This window comes from Thamnophis elegans, chromosome 10 (genome assembly GCF_009769535.1).
Source record: "Thamnophis elegans isolate rThaEle1 chromosome 10, rThaEle1.pri, whole genome shotgun sequence".
In the NCBI taxonomy this organism is placed as follows: domain Eukaryota; kingdom Metazoa; phylum Chordata; class Lepidosauria; order Squamata; family Colubridae; genus Thamnophis; species Thamnophis elegans.
Window position 1 is genome coordinate 14,382,685 of NC_045550.1, and position 20,343 is coordinate 14,403,027.

Genomic DNA, 20,343 nt, shown 5'->3' on the forward strand with positions numbered 1-20,343 from the left:
ATGTTTAATCACAGAATATATTTTTGATTCTCAGATCTTAGAGCAGGAGAAAAAAACCTGCCTAGTTTATTGCATTATATATTTTGTACAGACTGCAGAAATTTATAAACATCAAGCAATCTTCCATGAATTTTAGCCTGATTACATAAGCTACTATCTTGTATTTATTTGTAACCTAATTACATGCATGCATCAATTATTTTTTTAAAAACCACCACACATTATCATTTGATTTGTTAGTCTTGGTGGTTTACTTCTTCTGCTTATCTAATTAAAATATACTTCACATCAATCTGGTTAGTTAGAATTACCGAATAACATGTTAAAAATAGAAGAAACAGGACATCCTTCAACAATTTAAAGTGTGCTACAAAAATTTACTAGAAATTGTACAATCAGGTGCAATACTCTACATATCTTTCCAAATGAAAGCAGACATTTATGATATGCAAGGCATCTTCTAATATTAATTCAAAAGAAATCCAAAAGAATTTAGTTTAAGACCTCAACTCACTTTATTTTTCTAAGTTCTAAGAAGAAGGGTTTTAAGTGCTAATCTAGTCATGCTTCTAATTGCACATATCTAAAAGGAAAAAATGTTATTGGAATTGGGAAATCTGTACTTACCACTGTACAAAATTATGAAAACCTTTCTAAAGGCTGCCCAATTTAAAGTGGAAACACTTCGAATACTTTACTTTTGCCTAAAGATCTGCTTCTGATTTGTGAATGATAAGACAGATTCAAAGTTCCAGTTTTTGCCAGTTTAAAAGAATCCTTAAGAACTATGGTAATGGGTCTCTCAGTTTGCTTTCTGTATTTGGCAATATGGCACACTTAAATTATAATAAACTTGCATAAACAATTGCATAATTGTTATCCTTGGGTAATGTTATTTTGGAAGCACATGCAATATTCCGTGCATTACAGAAAATAAACATATAATTAAAACTAAAATGTAGTTAGAACATAATTACTGTATGTTCTATTATGAACATAAAGGATAAAAAAGAGTAATATTGCATAGAAGCCTACTATTTGCCAGAAAATATTTTACTATAAGTAGCCATATATACACTTTCTAAAAAATACTGTAGATTTCTTTGTTTTTGAAAAGGAAATTGACTCTACATGGCATCATTTTAACATTCATGGATCCCACTATGCTAAAATGGCATATGGAAAACTAAGACCAAATTTAAGTATTGTATGCAACAATGTAAGTATTATTGGGTTTTCAATGCTTCTTTTAAATAGAGCTCAGACCCATAGTGAGGTTTCAGCCCAGTTGTGATGTGAAATTGTTAATGTTAGTCTTCATTTAAAATGAAATACTTGTAGAAAGAATCAACCTGACAAATAGTGGCAAAGGCTTGATGGAGAACCTAGCCCACAATTTTGTACTATAATTTTAAAAGCTCCAGCACCATGACACTGGTGTTTTATGGGATTTGTTGCCCAAACAAATACATGGGGTCATATTTCTTCTATTAAGAAGCAGTCTGTTTTCTCTGGAAACAGTAAAAAAAAAAATTCAATGCGGTGTCTGTTCCTTTATTACTGTTAATGGGTTGCAGTAAGAGATGATTTATGAATCACACTATGCAAAACAATCAAAATTCACTGATTTGTTCATGCAATTCTGAAGCCCACCTGCTCACCTGCCTCGAAGAAATGTGTAGGACAGGGCCTGGAATCACCTATTAGGAAAGTTTAATGAAATAGGCTGTATGCTTTCTGATTCAAGAGCATCATCACCAAGGGACTTCACTACCAGACCACTGGGGATAGCAAGAGCAAGCAACAGTTTGCTGAACTTAACAGAAAGAAAAAAGCCAGCTCAGTTCAGCAGCAAAAGGTGTGTAGAAAGCATCTTGTCAAACAAACAAACAAATGCCACATAAAAAGTCCAACTAGTTAATTGTGGTAATGAAAACATTAAAACAAATGTAATCATACACACTCTGTCAGGATACATATGCTGCTCCCTTTTTCTTTTCACACTATTGGTCACAAAATCATGGAAGAAAGATAATTGAAAATACAACCACATAATTGCATAGGGCAGGAGGCATTGTTCATCACAAAAAGTACTGCACTGGAAAATGCCGCAGTGTCATCTATATTCCAGTGGTCTAATATGACCACATAAATCTGCAAATAGTGGCAATAATAATTACCAATTTTCTAAATGCAATTACAGTAGAAGACCTGTTTATGGAAAAAGTCGCAGCGACTCTAATAAAGTTCAGAAGGTGAACTCTGCCACTCATTAAAAACGTTTATACTTTCAGTAATATTAATTCTATACATGTCTACTCAGAAATATTGAATAAATTCGGTTGGAGATACTTTTCCAAGAATAAACATACAATTCCAAATTTGTAAGATTCTCTCAAGATTACCAGTCTTTGCTCCATGGCTACAACTTTTCCACAGGCATCGGGTTGATGCACTATTATGGAAATAGTGAACTACTATAGATAGACTCTAATCCAATTGGGCTGTTAAACTTTTAAACCAAATTCAGTTTATATATTATTCATTAGGTATGCAGAGCATGGTGAGATGCATTTCCTCATTTATCAAACAATCAAACTTTCTATCAACATGGATATCTTGAAATCAGTGGATATATATTGGCAAGCCTGAACAATCTGGTTAAACTGTTTCCATAATTTCATGTTTGTTTGTTTTTGTTAAATTTATTTGCCACCTATCTTGCCATGGGGCTATTCTAGGCAGTTTACAACATAAAAAGGATGTAATGGAGAGTGTAAACAAAAGAGAATATCTAGATTACTGCAATGCACTCTACATGGGGCTGTCCTTGAAGACCACCCAGTAGCTTCAAATGATCTAGAATGCAGCAGCAAGCACAGTAGAGGGGGCCCCCACTGTAGGTTTTTCCATGTAAAATCTCTGTTGAATGAGCTTCACTGGCTTTCACCTTTCTTTCCTGGTGCAATTCAAGGCGCTGGTCACCACCTTTAATGCCCTATATGGCACAGGGCCAGGCTATCTGCGGAATATCTGCCTGACATTCAGTAGGCCTCCACCCATTTAGCCTGCCATAAGGCTGTAAAGGCCTTTTCCATCAAAGATTGGAAGAAGATAATCAGATAATCAAACTGATTTTGCACCAGGTTTTTGTTCTTTTCGATGCTTTAATGTTTTAAATGGTTGAGTTTTACAACTTTAATATGATTTTTATATATCTTTTAATTTTTGAATGGAATCCATCCAGAGTTTGCTAAAAGATGGGTGGCTATAGTAAAGTAAATAAATAAATATAAGCTATATATATATATTATTTGTGATATTATAAACTACTTTAAATTCCAAATTATGTCCAAGAGCAGCAGGTATGGAGAATTAAATATTCAGCACTATTGTACCTTTAGACAATCATGAACAAGTGGTCAATAAGCAGCAACTACAACATGACCTTGTCATATTACTTTTACTAATGTAAAATAGGGGGGAATATTTTTTTCTTTTTTTAGTTTTATTTAATACTGACCTATTTACAAATAAAGGTGATATTAAATATTTTAAAAAAATATTAAATACAATAATTATTTAAAAACAACAGCCTCTTAACAGGATTCAACCTCAATTTACTAGTCCTCGTTAGTGTCCAAACAAAGTAGATTAGAACCTAGCTCTGATGCAAATGACTTCCTGGTTATTTCATTAAGTAATTTTGTACTGATATTAAACAAATGATACAAAATGAATCCCTTGGATATTCCACATCTTAGTAATGGAACTGAGCAAAATTCCCAAAATTGTGATTCTAACTATGACCCATAGAGCCAGTCCAACAATATATTACTGCACAATCAGTAGCATCTAATGTGATTGAGATATCCAGAGGTACATGGTTACATTTTCACATTTCTCTCTTTCAGCAGATCAGTTATAAGAATAATCAACATGATGCTGATTCCAATCCCTTAATTTAAACAATGCTGGAATGGTTCTAGATAATTAGTTTCTCCCAAAAACAAAAACTAACCAACTACCTTTCTCAAAATACCTTAATGTTCATATATATCTGGAACTAGTACAAAAGAAGCTATCCTTCTGTCTCCTTGAAAATGATCTCGCCATTTTATGCATCTAATTAATATTTATTAGTTGCAACGGAATCAAGCTATACGTTGGTTGGGAGGGATTTCAGTTCACACTAACTGGAACTATTCCCAAAACACCGAATTGGCAGCACTCTAAAATGTCTTCCATAAGTGTTATAATTGCCGGTCCAAGACGTTGCAGACATACTTTTCTCAAAAGTGTTCCGCAAAATTATGATAGAAGAGATGAATCTCTATCACTAATTCGGTTTCACTAGAATAATTATGTTCAGCAACCTCTCAAGGATGAAATTGTCCTCTTTGGTTTAGGCCAGACTTTCCAGGTAGGCCAGGCTGGAAATACAACCAAATGAACTCATTCTACCTTAGGCTACATTAACAGAAACGAGATGAAAACCTCCTGCTGTTTCTTTTACAGTCTGAGAGGTTAGGCAGGTTCCCTTTTGGGTCTCTCCCTCTGTGCATATTATGCAACTGAGAGTTATGTCATCTCTTATCTGAACATTCCCTAGGCAGAACCTCTTCCCTGTATCCCAAGGTCATACCCACACACCACTACAGTTTAAAACTCACAGTTGCTAGGCAAAAAAAAGCAATTTATTCAAGGCAGAATAGGTAACATCAGTCAAGGAAAGGAATGTAAATCAAAACAGCTTCCGGAAAAGAAACCTTGTCTGAGCAATTTTGCTTTTAACAGGAGCATGCAGAAGAGTAATCAAAATCCAATCCAAAGTTCACGGAGCCAAGTTAGGTTTGTCAGCTAGTCCAAGGTCAGAGTTTCATGAACAAGATTCACAAGAACAATACGCCAAAGGAGGAAATCAGACAGTTGTTTTTTAATAAAGTAATACAGATAAAGCTGCCTTTTAAATTAGGTTGCAGACAGCTATCTTTAATCAAGAAGTGCTACTCCCTTGCTTGACAAGAAGCCTCACTGAGCACCTTTGCTCTGTTCTCTGCTCTACTCTCTGAATCTGAGAGCTTGGAAGCTGAAGCCAACAGCTCCACCCATTCTCATGATGCCTCTGTTCGATCAGCCTCGGGTGATTCCTGACTGAAGAGTTTCTTGAGGCTGATATTCCACATGTTTGGTTAGAGCAGCTTCTTAAGAATCTGAGTCCTGGGTCATGGCACTATCTTCCTTCCCAGAACTCTGTCCAATCTCAGATGGATGCTTATGTATTGTTTATGGAAGTAACATAACAGAGGTGGAGCATGAACTTGGAATGCATCCTCACCACCATTTCTCTGAGTCATTTCACTGGGCCATTTCTCTAGTCCAGGGATATCAAACTCAAGGCCCATGGGCTAGATATGGTCTGTGGGGTGCTTAAATCTGGCCTGTGGGTCTACCCTGGAAATATGAAAGGACTGGCCCACAATGGCTCTGGCGGCTAAATTGGGCTGTGTGTAGCACACCCACACCCACATCTCATTTTCACCCTCCATGGCCTCCTGCAGCACTGCCAGCTGAAAACGTCTCCAAAAATGGCCCTGAAAACAACCGGCAGATGGCTATAGGCCGTGGAGGGTGAAAATGAGGTGCAGGGAGGCTGAGTGCAGAGCCCCCCCCCCCCCAATCCCCGCTTTGAACTACAATGCTGATCTGGCCCTCAAAGAAATCCAGTTTGACACTCCTCCTCTAGTCCATCAAGCAATGTAATCAGTGTTGATACCTATGGGAGTCCAAAATATGTACCACCTCATATTTGGGGCAATCATTTATCCTGATAAGTGGTGGAGGCAGAGAATTTGAACAATGAGACATTAGAGCATCAATTGCCAACCGTGGTCTATGGAAGTTGGGTAGACTGTATTTGATGCAGGTAGTTTAACAGAATGGGTTAATGGGTTACTCATAGCTTTAATAAGGAAAGAATTAGGTGGCCTAGCTTTTAGTTACGTGCCTGGTGTAAATCCAAACTAAGTCTCCAACTATTGAAGTAACTACAGGTTTTTGAAATTGATCAGCAAAGTGTCTAAATGATATTTTTTGCTTTCCGTACATGAAAGACTTAGTGGATTGTCTTTTGTTCCTGCAAGCACTGACTGCATATGTCATTGATTAGGTAGCAGAATCCAGAGGAAAAAAAGAAAAAATCAAAGGTGGAAACCATAATTAATAAGAATTGTATTATTTGTGTAGAGATGTGTTGTGCACTGTTTTAGGCACATTCCTCTGAAGCCAGAAATTTAGTCCAATTGCTTTGGTGCTAATTTACATCCAGTAGCATGAGAGAACTGGCTTTCCTGGAACATTTTTTGACCAGCTGCAAATAGGGCACGAAACAACATATAGCTCTACTTCTATCTTACAATGTGAGCACCAGAAATCTATAGCCATCTATGCAAAGTCTTAAAGGGAACAAAATGCTCTGATAGTGGGCTGTCATACCATTGATTAAGAGCAGTAACCTGCAAAGTTCCAATGAGAACTCAACCTTGAAAGAATAAGACATTGTGATTCAATAACATGGGGGAGGTTATTATAGATGGCTTCAATTTCCTTCTGATAGGCCTGGGCAATAGCAGGTAAGGCAAGTCTGTTCTTGTAGTTCTTGAAGTATACAATGGAACATTGGAAGCAGCAATTTTTTCTAGAGATATAGTAGGAGCAGCTGAGAGTCAACGTCTCAGGGGCTGACACAAAGAAGAGGGAGTCAAGCTATTTTCCAAAGCACCTGAGGGCAGGACAAGAAGCAATGGGTCATAACTAATCAAGGAGAGAAGCAACCTAGAACTAAGGAGAAATTTCCTGAGTTAGAACAATTAACTTATTTCAGCTGTGATAAGTTTGATAAATAGCACCCACAGGAGAACAGGATGTAGGAGTGTATCTGCCACAAGCAGCATCACTCCCAGGGCTACATCACAGGCATCAGACCCTATGACAAAGGCTATGTTGGATCTGGATGAAGAAAGGTGGATTGAGAGACGAAAGCACTTTTTTCTTCTGAGGAATACACAACCATCAATAACCTGGTAAGTGGTCCAAAAGTGATTGGCAGGCTGTTACTGCTAGTTTGATGAAGAAATTCTCTACTTATAGCAATGGGATTGCTGACATAATCCCAGTCCCTAATGATGAAGCTCAACTGTCTTAAGGTTCAATTTAATTTATTTATGTTTGTTTATTTTTTTTTTAAAAAATGGCTGCCCATCTTAAACAACACTGAGTTATACCAGTAAAACTTTTGAAATCATAAGAAAATTATGTGTCCGAACACTTATCTAGTATTGTTTTTCCATGCAAATCCAATCTTTCTAAAGATTTCTATCTAAGGAATCTGTGAATTAGGAAGCAACTCAATTTAAATTGCTTCAAGTTAATACAAGTACTACAAATGCCTATAACGAGGAATGTTATTATAGGAAAGTAAAGTAAAAGGCTATGCTGGATTTATGAATATATATGAATCTATTTGTAAAAATAAAGAAAATGTTTCTTATTTAATAAGGCTTAATTAATTAATTAAATATTATATTTATATAATATCATGTCTGCTAATGAAGAACAATTTTCTGTGAAATTGAAAAGGAAGACCTTTTTAAGAATAAAATTGTATACATAAGCTGACTTTTCAACACTTAAACAGACTATTCAGTAAAAGCACAATCAGCAATAGATTAACTTACTTCAAGAAAAAAATTAACCAGGTATGGATCTTGTTTCAACTTTGAACATACTGTGCAGAGAAACTGGATTTCTTCATTTTCTGTAGGTGTTGCAAGAACTTCACCACACAGTCTTATTAATTTCTGTTGGGGAAAAAATTAAGGAATATTTTAAAATCAGATTTCTTTTTTTTAAGTAACAATTTCTACTGATTCTTCATACTGTAGATGTCCTTAAACATCTACATACTGTAAATGTCCTTAAAATATAAAAAAACCCCAAGACAAAATGTATTTAATTATCAAACAATGTATTTTCAAATGTGTCATTTTTAAAATTAATCCAATACCTGTACAGGTCTGTGTACATTTATGTGTGGAAGAAGAGGTTGCCGTATTCTTCCCAGAAGTTTAGTATAAAAAGATAAAACCTGCTGTTTCATGCCTGGAGGACACTAGAAAAAAAATGAACAAAAATTAAAATTATATGGAAGCTGATGAAAATAATTATTTTCAATATTTATTTGCATATATATAGCTTTAGTTAATAAGCTTCTGATATTACAGAGCTTTATTTTCTAACTTGAAGTATTGCGCTTTTCTGAATCCTATGTTGATTGAAAGGTGCTAACAAATACTACACAGAATAAATACTACACAGAATAAATACTAAATTAATTTTTTAACAAATAGAACAATACGTTTTATAACAAATAGAACACAATTACAGTATTTAAGAAAACTAATCTTTATAATGCACCTGACATAGCAGGGTCAAACATGTAGTAGCTGTTAGAAATACCTTAAAATAAATATATGTTACCTACGATTGTTGATCCTTATGAAGTATAGATTCTTTAAAGATACACAGCAGGTGCTATATGGTTGCCCATCTGGATACTGAATCACATTTTCCCACCTGAATTGATCTCTGCCCAGACCTTTTTTTGTACGTCATACCAGCATTTTAAACTAACAATGATACAATGATACATACCAGCATTTTAATCTAACAATCATACAATGATACCTGAGCCTGTACATAGGCATGGTTGCATTGATTGTATGGAAAGCAACCAATATAGTTTAGGTATGACTTACTGAAAATATAATTAGTAGTGGGCCTAAAACTAGGAAGATGAAGCCATGTATACTGATACTTTCCCAGCAGTGGGAAAGGCGGGTGGGGGAAGAGACTACAATGAAAGCAACATCACAGAAAGGATGGTGATTTGCCTTTGTCTGTGCAGTTTTGATGAATTTACAAATCAGATCAATCATTTATTTATAATTTCAGTAAAGACTAACAGATACACTGGGCAATAAGAAAACAGGATTGAATAACTCAGGAAAAAACCAATTCAGAGTTCAATAGTTTTCAATCTGCCCACTTGCGAGACTTTCACATGTCATCATTTTTCATGTGTTTATGCATGTTTTTAACTTTCAATAGTAACATCTTCCTAAATTATCATTTCCAAGACATCATTTCTTGTTCAAGAAGACTGGAAGAACATGAAGATTTAACATGTGTTAAATAAATATAATTACATCCAATCATAAGATCTTTATTGATAAAATCTGATAAACTTACATCAGCCTTTCCCAAAGTGTATAAGGTTTCCAAAATTTTGTGATGTAGCAGATATTCCATACAAGGACCTGTTTCTCCAGATTCCCTTTCATTTTCTTCTTGAACCAAAATGTCCAACATCTGCTCCAGATGTGATGGAATATTGGTATCAGTCACAGGAGCCTTGTCATCTGCAGAAAGCATTTACATTAAGATCCAGCTTCATTAGCATGGCACAGTAACTTACCATTTTAGTAAATATTGTTTTTATTTTACTTTAAATCTATCATGTGATAGAAAAAATAGACAAGGCAAATATATTATTTTGACTAACAACTGAAATTGGTAAATATCTGTTCAATTAGCTTAAAGCAAATGGTTGATGATATTTTGGTACAAAAAAGACAAGAAAACTCTTGAAAAAACAATCTGGAAAAAGTCAGTTATATATCCTCATCTTCCATATTACTAATTACACACATTTTCTGATGTTAAGTTTAACTATAAAATGTATTTAACATATGAATAAAAGCAAACAAAATATTTATACTACTAGTGTAAAAAAATGAACTGAAGCTAAGTGGTATTTATTTATCTCAGAATGCTTAAAGCAATGGAGTTACAATTTCATCTAAGAAAACGGTTACATTATAAATAAACCAATGGAAAGTTTGCTGCATTTCCCCTTATGTAACTTTCTACAAATAAATAGTATTTCAAGATAAAGAAAGTCAAAGTCACAGGAACAATTTGCAACAGCTGAACTTCGGGACTTCTAACATTACAAATGTCTTTTAGAAGTGTTGCCAAGTACACCATCCAGAGGTCATCAACTAGATTCCTCTTAATTTTATTACTTCTTGGATCTGATTCTGTGTATGCCGTATGTGTGGAACTACAATTCCCATCCACTGAATTGAGGAAGGATAATAATTTGAAGAATATTCTTTTAGATTACTACTTTCTAAGTGACAACAAAGAATTTTATCTTACCTGATGTTTCTATGTAATAATGGGTAATTGCCTTCCAATGATAAACGAAGTCCTCTTGCAATGGAAGGGAAGGTGCAAGCTGAAGAAATACAAACAAGTGGAAGATATTTTCTTCAAAATATGTATTTTATATTTCTCCAATAATATTTGAAATTCACTTATGAAGTTGTAACAAAATATACTTGACAGATACATTGTTCAACAGGAGAATGATATAAAATACGGCTGTCATTAAATCAGGTTATATAATTCTGAAAAAATGATCAATAAACCTAAGTGTGTTATCTTTAACTTATTTACTTTTATTTATAAAAATATTCTGATTTTATTCATGGGAAAAAGCTAAGAGGAAAAATTATAATAGAACAAAATAAAAGCAATATGAGAAGGGCCCTAGTAAGACCTACGACCTTTGGTTCAGTGACCATTTGAAATTATAAGTATTGAAAAAATGGACATTGCTGGTCCCAAGGTTAGAAGCACTGAAGTACCCTTGCTGTAACATCATCAAAATTTGGGTCCGCCTGCACTTATTTCAGGGGTGTTTCAACTCCACATACTTTCTTATTTCCTCTCCACCATCTCTGCACTCCACCATATACCGTTTAGCCCCTCTGTTCGCAACTGCTCTTTGCTATCTTCTTCACCCTGCTAGTGGCCCAGGAATCAGGATTGGGTGAGGATAAAACCTTGAGATAAAACCTTGCTGTAAGGTCAGCAGATCAATGGAACTCATTTGTTGAAGTTAGAGCTAACTAGGTCTGGCTACGGAGAAGGCAGTATGGCTTCTCCAATGCCTGGCAAAGCAGGCGATCAGGCGGCAATTCTCCAGGCAAAGATGGGAAGCTGTTTGACATGTACTTTTTGGAATGGTGGCATTACTGGAAGAAGTGGAGAGATGAGGGCTTCTGGGACTATGCAATACATACTATGTAACTTGTGCTACAAGAATTCCTGGAAGTGGCCTGCCAGGATGTCCATTCACAAAGAGTCCAGGCACTGCCATAAATGCTGTTGGCATTGGGATATTTAGGAATGGCATCCATGGCCAGCAGTTCTTCAGGACCCTCGTGGTGGCAGATGGGTCCCTGAACTGGGCTGCCTGTGCCTTGATCAAAGCTTAAAAGTCTATGCCTGCAACACACCTTCCCTTCTAATGGCTGCTAATATTGCCTCTGCCATATATATTCCAAGAACTCCTTAGTTTTTACAAGACTACCTACTGCACAATCTTTCTGGCCAATGAGGAGGTGAACTACATGATGGAAGATCTTAGCCATTTAACTTGAAAATCTCAAGTGTCTTAAGACCTTTTTCTGATTGGTTAAGCCCTCTGAGACTTTATCATGTGGCTCACCTTCCTTCTACAGACCTTACCTAGTGCTTTTCTTAGTTGGTTTTTGAGAAGAAAATGATTTACTTAACTGAAAATACAGACAAACTTCACAAACATTTGTCTGCACATTCGATGCTTATATCACTGTATTTTATTTCAACTAAAACACCCTGTTTTAGTATAATTTTCTCCTTTACTCAATCTTAAGTACTATAATAAATATCATCTGAAATCATCTAAAAGTAGGAGATTCTTGAACACAGCACTAGACATTAATTGCAATTGCAATAATTAAATTACATGCAGACTTTTGCAGCACTAGCATTCATTGACACAACTGAGCATTCCGCCATTAGAATGCATTGTGCATGTTCGTATGTACCAACAATAATCCATCTATCATTCTTTGCTTTCCTAAGTATAAGGTCAAAACCAATGATACATTAAAAGCATTACATATTCTACATATTGATACATCTCTATCAATTGCAGATATGAGAAACCATGGGTAATCTGTGATTACTCAGAGCACATAAATTGATTCAAATGAATTCTTAAATACGTGTGGTATCCAAAAAGAAAAATACTCTGCAGCATTAAGTGTAGTGAACAATGAGTCATGCTGTAACCTTAGAGTAAGAGATTCATTTATAATTTATAATCAGAAGCTATTTTTTTCATCTTTTTTTCTCCCATCCTTGTAATTTTAGCTTTCCCTTTGATTTCTTTCTTTCCTCCTCCATATTTTTTATTAATTTGAATTAGTTTTATCTTTTTTAAACTTTAAAAATTATAAATATAAAAATATTATATATACATACATACACATATACGTAAAGGAATTAGTGCTGTCTACAACATAAACATTATGCTTCAGCATTAATCTAGATACTGCTAGTTCTTGTGGCAGAAATAATTCCTTGATCTATATAATCTACTCACAGAAAGCATACTTATATTAATGCGGTGTGTGTGTATATGTGTGCGCACACACACACACACACATGCATGTGCCTTTAGTTATCACAATCAAACAGCATTCAAGGAAGCATTTTCTCTGCATAGGAATAGATGATGGTATGCGTTCAGCATACATTAATTGCAGGAATAACCTGTGTGGATCCTACTGACAAGTTTATAATGCATGTGAATGTCACACAACTGTCCCTTATGTCAACTGATATTTTTTTAGAGCCCACTATACTTGAATCTATACTTTGTAAGATGATGCTGGTTCATAATCTGTTAGGAACCAGGCCGCACAGCTGCAGGTCAACGGCAGGTGAGCAAGCAAAACCAAAACCATCCACCCCTGGTTCGTGGAAAAATTGTCTTCCATGAAACCAGTTCCTGGTGCCCTAGTATGCAGTCCTAGTATGCAGTCTTAATCAAGAATGTGTTAGCAAAAAGTCCTACCAAGTTTAATACAACTTTCTGGTTAAATGCATATAAAGGTTACAGCTAATTTGCACTGTCAATTTTTCAATGTGATAAGGATGCATTTCCACTTGTGCTAGTCTCTTATATGAAAAATATATGCTTATGCGGTTAAAAACTGTTTTACTACTGTAGTAATATGCTACTTTCATTCCACCCTTTCCATTAGCTTAGTTGACTCTTATGATTAAATATGCCATAGATTAGCATCCAGTAGAGCAACTAATGAATGCTTTGGAAAAGATATTAAAATACTGTTATGTGTCTATATCTACAAAGATCAGAATCATGCAAGCTATGTTATTCCCTGCAACACTCTGTGGAAGTGAAAGTTGCACTTTAAAGAAATAGGAGCGGAAGAACGTTAATGCTTTTCAACTTTGATGTTGAAGAAGACTCTTAAGAATATTGTGGACAGCCAAGAAAACAAATCGATGGATAATTGAACAAATCAATCCACAGTTCTTACTTGAAACCCAAATAACTAGGGTCAATTATCCATTATGCGAAGACCCAGCTGTCCAGAAATACGCTGGGAAAGATAGAAAGGAAATAAAGAATAAGGTGGTTACAAACAAATGGATATTTTCAGAGATGATGAACAATTATGAACAAACAGATTAGAGGTAGATCATCTTAGAGAAAATCTATCTATGTGGTAACTAGGAGTAATAGGCACGTAATGGACCTATCAATGATTAAAGTATATGAAGAAGTCATGCTTTGTCATCATACAGTTCTCAAACATGGCACAGTAGTGGTAGAACCCTGAACTAAACTATGCTTATGATGTCATCTTTTTTATTTCTTTTGCTGAATGTGCAATAGGGGACTTTGTCTCCTCCATGTCCAGCACAGAACTTTAATGGATCGATCCGTCAAAATACAAATAATCCTATTCCTGCCAAAAACCTCCTAGGGTTGTATAAACAGATGGTATAAGGAGCCAGATGTGAGCCATCAAACTCTCTCACCTCTACACTTTTGTTCCCTAGGGAAACCTCTTTAAAATCAAGGATCAAGTGATCTAACAACAGATCAGATCCTCTCTTCAAAGCACATCCTGCACTGGATAAAAATTGGAAGACTCACTCCCATGTAACACAAGCTGCATTTTGTGGTAAGATCTGTTCTGCTATTGTCCTGAAGCCTTCTGGTGATCCAAAATTAGCACTACACCCATTTTAATTGTCTAATTGTCTTTTATTGCAAAACAAGTACCTTTTTATTTACCAAAGCCTTATAGCTAGTTTTTATTTGGCTACATTTTTTGTTTTAACATAAACATTTGTCTATTGGTTTATCCCTCTTGTAGCCTAGGCCCAGAGGCATAATTCAAGAGAAATATAAAATATTTCAAATACATGAACAAATGAAGTAAATAAAGTAAATAAAAGAAAGAAAGAAAGAAAGAAAGAAAGGACACTGAGCTATGTAGCCGAGTTCAATCAGGGGCTAGAAGAAAAAAAAGGAAACAAGAATTATATCGTCAAGTTCTTATATTCTACTTTGCCGTCTGAATCCGGGTGGGGGTGGTTCCCTCCCCCACTTCTTCCCCAAACGGAAAAAATAAACAAGTTAAAATTATTAGGTGATCTGACACAGAAAGACGAAGGCGGTTGGACAAGAGAGAGAAACCGAGACAGGGCCCTGGAAAACGACTGTTCCCCAGCTTAGGCCCGAGGTAAGCCCCGGCCTTGCGTGGCGGGCGTTTCCGGTGGCCTTACCGCTTCCACGGCGTGCTGCAGGATGGAGGTGAACTTGGAGAACATCTTGTCCCTGGACTGGAGCAGCCGCTGCCGGGAGGATCTGGAGAGCTCTTCGATCCGCCGCCTCCGCTCCAGGGTGAGGGCTGCATGCGGCTGACCGGACAGCGGGGATCGGATCGGTTACCGAAGCAAGACGGGGCTGCTTCCAGCTCTGCCTGCCGCAAGGAGACACCGTGGCACTGACGAAGGCGGACACCCACCCGCGCCGAGCTTCGGCGACGGTGCCCGGAAGCCGAGCGCTTTCGCCCGGCGTCGTTGCTTCTGCTCCCTCCCCTCTCAGGGGCCTTCTAAGAGCCGCTACCTCCGCGGACGCCGCTGCTGCAGCGCTTTTAAGCAGTAAGAGAGGAAAACTACGTGGGCTCCGAAAAGGACAGAGCGCCGCTTCTTTCAGGTCTTCTTGCCGGAGCCAGAAATCAGGAGGCGTCTAGTAGCACCTTCTCAGACTCGCTTTTGTCGAAGTTTTCCCAACAACACCCGCTTTTCTCATTTATAAATAGAAGGGTGGCATTTAGTGTTTCCTCCCACAGGGTCTTCATGTTAGTCCTTATAACTGTGGCTTGATTTCGTATTTCCCTTACTACGTTCCAAGCGAAAGTACTGTTACTGATGAAGCAACTTTCTGTCCTTTTTTTTCTTTTGACTTCAAACAGCTGTGGTATGTTTTACCTATATATGCATTGTATCTGTGTATGGCAAGGATCCTTCGACAGAATACAGGTAATCCTTGACATACAACCAAAATTGAGAACCAAATTTTTGTTGCTAAGAGAGTGAATTCTGCAGTTGTTAATAGCAGTTAGACTTATATACTGCTTCATAGGGCTTTCAGGCCTCTCTAAGCGGTTTACAGAGTCAGCATATTGCCCCAACAACAATCCAGGTCCTCATTTTACCCACCTCAGAAGGATGGAAGGCTGAGTCAACCCTGATCCGGTGAGATTTGAACAGCCGAACTGCAGTCAGCTGAAGTAGCCTGCAGTGCTGCATTTAACCACTGTGCCACCTTGGCTCTTCAGTTAGTAACATGGCTGTTAAGTGAATCTGGTTCTCCATTGACTTTGCTTGTCAGAAGGTCACAAACTGATATGTTCCCGGGATCCTGCAATCATCAGAAATATGAGGGTTTTTTTGCCAAGCATCTGAATTTTGATCACATGATCATAGGAATGCTGCAAAGGTCCTAACTATGAAAAATGGTCATCTGTCACGTTTTTCCTGTGCTGTGGGAACTTTGAACAGTCATTGAATGAACTGTTGTAAATCAAAGACTACCTGCATCATGGTAGATGGTAATAGTACTTACGTATTTTTCGGACTATAAGACACACCATGATTTTGAAGAGGTAATTTTTTTAAAAAAAGCTTTTGCACTCTGCAGCCTTCCCAAACCCACTGCACGCCTCGTTTTTTGCATTCAGAGGTTTTGGGAAGCTTGTCGAGTGCTCCTGGGGGCTGGGGGGGGGACAAGCAAAATTGCCTGTTTTTTGCTCATTTTTGCCCTCCCCAGCCCCCAAGAGCACTTTGCAAGCCCCCCAAACCCTCTCCCCCCTAACCCTCTGTATGTCAATTTTTGGAAAGGGGATGGGGTTTCAGTAGGCCAAAAATGCTGTATTTAGTGCAAGACGTACCCAGATTTTTACCCTCTTTTATTGGGGGGGGGGGGGAAGGTTTGTCTTATACTCTGAAAAATTTGGTACATAATGTACCTATATGGTAGTACCTACATAATCTTGATGAAATGCTAAGTAGGTCTGAATCTTGTTAGCACATGGCGGAATTTTGTTAGCTAGATTGGGGAATAAATTATACACACACACACACTCAAAAGTAAGGTGACAGACGTCCCGATTTTGGTGGGACAGTCACGATTTATAACAATTTGCCCCGTGTCCCGGGGCGTTTTTAAAAAGCCCCGATTTTCTGGCTTCATGTTGAAAGCCCAGTGGATTTGCTTAAGAAATCCTAACCGGGGCAAGACAAAAGACACTCTGTCTAATCCCTCTCTATGTCTCAGTACTTTAACGATAAAATGTTAAAGCAAGAAAACGGACACACACACCCGCCCATTTTACTTACTTTTATAAGAAAAGATGACCCAGTACCATAGAGCTCCAGGAAATAGTTTGGCTAGAGAAGTAGCGAGTGTTCCTTCCTGGATTTCCCAGAGGGGAGGGGTACGGAGGTTGGAGGTCGGCTCGTGTGGGAAAAATGGTGAAACATTTTTCTTTGAAAAATATTTCCCTGGGACTATTTCACCATTTTAATTTGCTCAGTTCTTTGTATTAACATCTACATCATTCTGGATTGACTTGGAGTGCCTGCCTGCTGGTAAGTGAGCTGGGTTTTTTTTCTTTTCTTTTTTAATGTATTTTAAAATAATATTTTATTTATTGTGCATAGGATTTTTTAAAATAGTTTTATTCTGTGTGGATTCTTTTTTAAAATTGTCTTAGACTATTTTAAAAAAGATTCTATCCAAAATAAAGTGAAGTGAAACCATTTTTAAAAATTTTATGCACAATACTTTGAAATATATTGTGCATAGAATTTTTAAAAATAGTTTTACTTTAATTTATTCTGTGTGGAATAGTTTGAAATGTCTTCAATTTATTCTGTGTGGATTCTTTTTTTAAATTGTCTTAGACTATTTAAAAAAAGATTCTATCCAAAATACAAAATACCAGCTGCAGTTATTCACTTAAGAACTGTGGCAAGTAAGGTGGTATAGTGACCAAAGTTACAATGGCATTGAAAAAAGTGACTGATGACCATTTTTCACACTTAGCGACCATTTTCACACTTAGCGACTGTTGCAGCATCGTCATGGTCACGTGATGATGTTTGGCAACAGTTACAATTTATATTTGTAAATTGTAGTTATGTTGAAATAAAAAAATATTACAATACTATTTTTGCGTTTTATGAAAAATTTTATTGCTCCGTATAAAATTTTTAATCAAGCCCCCCCCCCCCGGTCAAAGGTATCCCTCTTTACCAATCGGAAAATCTGGTCACCTTACTCAAAAGCAAATTTGCTTCCATGTTTTACAGAAAACCGTATGGATGTGTCTAACACACATCAGAGAATTAAACTCAATTTGAGCGAGCGCTTAAGGGAATGTGTGATGCCTAGGGTGATTATAATAGAATAGATTTTTTTAGAAAAAAACAAAATAGGAAACAGGGATTAGGACAATTTGAAATGCTTCAGAGTGAAGGCTTCCAGCTTTGTCCAATGTTTGCTCTGTTCCTGTATATTTCAGCACCAAATCTTTTTGGGTCATGCTATCTCATCTAGAACTAAAGATGAAAAATCTCGAGATGTAGGTGGGTCCTAAAACCCACAGCAACTAAGTCCCAATAAAGTTGAACCTGTTGCTGCCCGTTCCAATCCCTACAGCCTTCAGAAGCGAAAAAGAACCTTGAAAGTATCACTCGTCACAGGCAGGAATGGCAATGTATATAGCTGAATATAATCAGCCATATCCAAGGTTGGGTATTCCAACCAATCAATTGAGGAAGTTCAGTAAAGTCAATAGTTAGCTTCTATCAGGACAAATCAGGAGAAACACATGGAAAAAATAGTTAATAAATATATTTTGATGGAATGAATTTGATACCATACACTAAAAACATAGGGCATCATGGGATTTTTTAAAAGGGAAAGCTAGGCGTATTTCTAATACTAATTTTCTGCAAAGTTGGAAGAAATGTTACAAATATAGATTTTGAACAAAAGGCTCCTGTAGTCAGATAGGTACTAGCATCTTTTGACCCTCCTGCAACTTCTTATACCATGAATATATAATTAATACTTACAGGTTCTCCTTCACTTACTGTATGACTATAATTGAGCTGGAATTACAGTTGTAACTTGTTGAAGTCAAGGCAATACATGACCAGCCCTGATTTTTTTAAAAAAATCTTGCTGCAGCCATTAAGTGGGTGCCCTGGCTGTTAAGCAAATCAATTTTCCCAATGAAAATTTTCTGCCAGAAACAGGAAATAAACACTAGAAACTGGCAAAAAATATTGCAAATTGCAATCATGTAACCTCTGCAAAGATCTATAAAAGTGAGCCAAGCACCCAAAATGTAGTCACATATCTAAGTATATATATGTTTGTGTGCGTGTGTCATAACTTTTAAAACAGGTCGTAATTAGCTCTAAGGAATTATGTCTTAACTTTGAACTGTCATTAAGTAACCAATTGTAAGTTAAAAACTATACTTCCTTCTGTTAAGTGTCAATTTTGATTCAATCAGTACTAAGTTGGTAGAAAGTGCAATAACTTTGACTGCATCACATCTGCATAAATTGTGAACTACTGTGTACTATGAACTACTTTCCCCAGTTGATACTGGTAATTACAGGATATTAGAATATTTTAGTACCACAAGTTAGACATGATCAGCATTTGCTCATAGAAATTACTTTGATCTTGTTACTCATGAAATGCATATACTATAGGATAAATACAGTTTAAAATAGTAATACCTAGATGACCCCTTTCTACTTGGTATTTCTCAGATAAAATTGAGTTCTGAGTTCTAAACTATTTTTAAATTTTTTAAAATAACTTTGAGCTATCTCAGCTTTTTGAAAATTATCCATATTAAGTATTGGTATTTGAATTATTTCTGCTACTGCTAGTAGTGTTTCCATGGAACCATGCTATTAGATGTTTTGGTGTAAGGCCGTTGAAATTCCTAAGCTTTGGGTTTCTTACTGCATTTTTCTAAAAAGCTGTAATAAACATAAAATTAATTTTAATTCTGTAAACTTTAAAAGAACAAACAAAAATGACCCCAATCATTATCAGCAAGAATTGGAACCCCAATGTATATAATCTGATTTTATTTTTTTATCACTGGATTTGGGTTTAAAATCCACGGAATAATTTTAAAAGGGTTACACTTGTAGATTAAGGATGTATGTGTTATGGTTGCCTAAATCCCAAATTTTTGGAATTCATCAACATGCCATTTTAATGTATCAAAATACTGATGCCAACATGATATAATATTGAAAGGATAAATCTACAGGGAATTATGCTGATAATTGTCGCTTTCTATATTTGAATAGGCTTTTTTAAAGGAAGGTCACGGAAGATAAATAACTGAATAAATTCAGACAGATTTATTTTATTTCAAATATCTCCACCCCAGTCAAATGTACTGAAGTACCCAATATACTTCCCTTTGCAGATACCTAGTGTTTATGAAGTTTATCATTAGTTACATTATTAGTTACAGTGTAAACAAAATACAAAATGAAGTCTATGAAGAATTCTCTAAGGAAATAGATAATTTACATCAGGAAAAAAATAAATCAGATATTGCCCTGCAGATGGCAGTAGGTTTACACATTTTAAATGTGGATGATATTAATCTCTACAGGGGGAGCTTGTATTGTGAAGCAGCGCTACATGATTTATATAAAATATATAAAAAGCCCTATGCATGTACGATTAAAATGATTTTAAAATGGAAGAAATATGTAAAAAAAATGCCAGAAAAT

The 20,343-nt window shown here is 36.2% G+C and overlaps 2 protein-coding genes across 3 annotated transcripts in view; one reads left to right on the plus strand and one right to left on the minus strand.

Moving 5' to 3' along the window:
- Positions 1-15,600, minus strand: part of FAM160B1 (family with sequence similarity 160 member B1) — a 30,836-nt gene extending 15,236 nt beyond the window's left edge. Inside the window, exons 1-6 of one of the 2 annotated variants that reach the window (XM_032224827.1) lie at positions 14,782-15,600; positions 10,282-10,360; positions 9,310-9,479; positions 8,066-8,170; positions 7,737-7,859; positions 1,662-1,700 (exon numbers count right to left, since the gene is read on the minus strand). In XM_032224827.1, coding sequence (XP_032080718.1) covers positions 1,662-1,700; positions 7,737-7,859; positions 8,066-8,170; positions 9,310-9,479; positions 10,282-10,360; positions 14,782-14,826 — 561 coding nt within the window. In that variant the 5' untranslated portion in view covers positions 14,827-15,600. The remainder of the gene's footprint in view (positions 1-1,661; positions 1,701-7,736; positions 7,860-8,065; positions 8,171-9,309; positions 9,480-10,281; positions 10,361-14,781) is intronic. The other variant, XM_032224828.1, reaches the window with a different exon arrangement.
- ABLIM1 (actin binding LIM protein 1) overlaps positions 14,081-20,343 on the plus strand; it is a 215,442-nt gene continuing 209,179 nt past the window's right edge. Inside the window, exon 1 of the mRNA XM_032224836.1 lies at positions 14,081-14,174. The gene's annotated coding sequence lies outside the window, so the exon portion shown is untranslated. The remainder of the gene's footprint in view (positions 14,175-20,343) is intronic.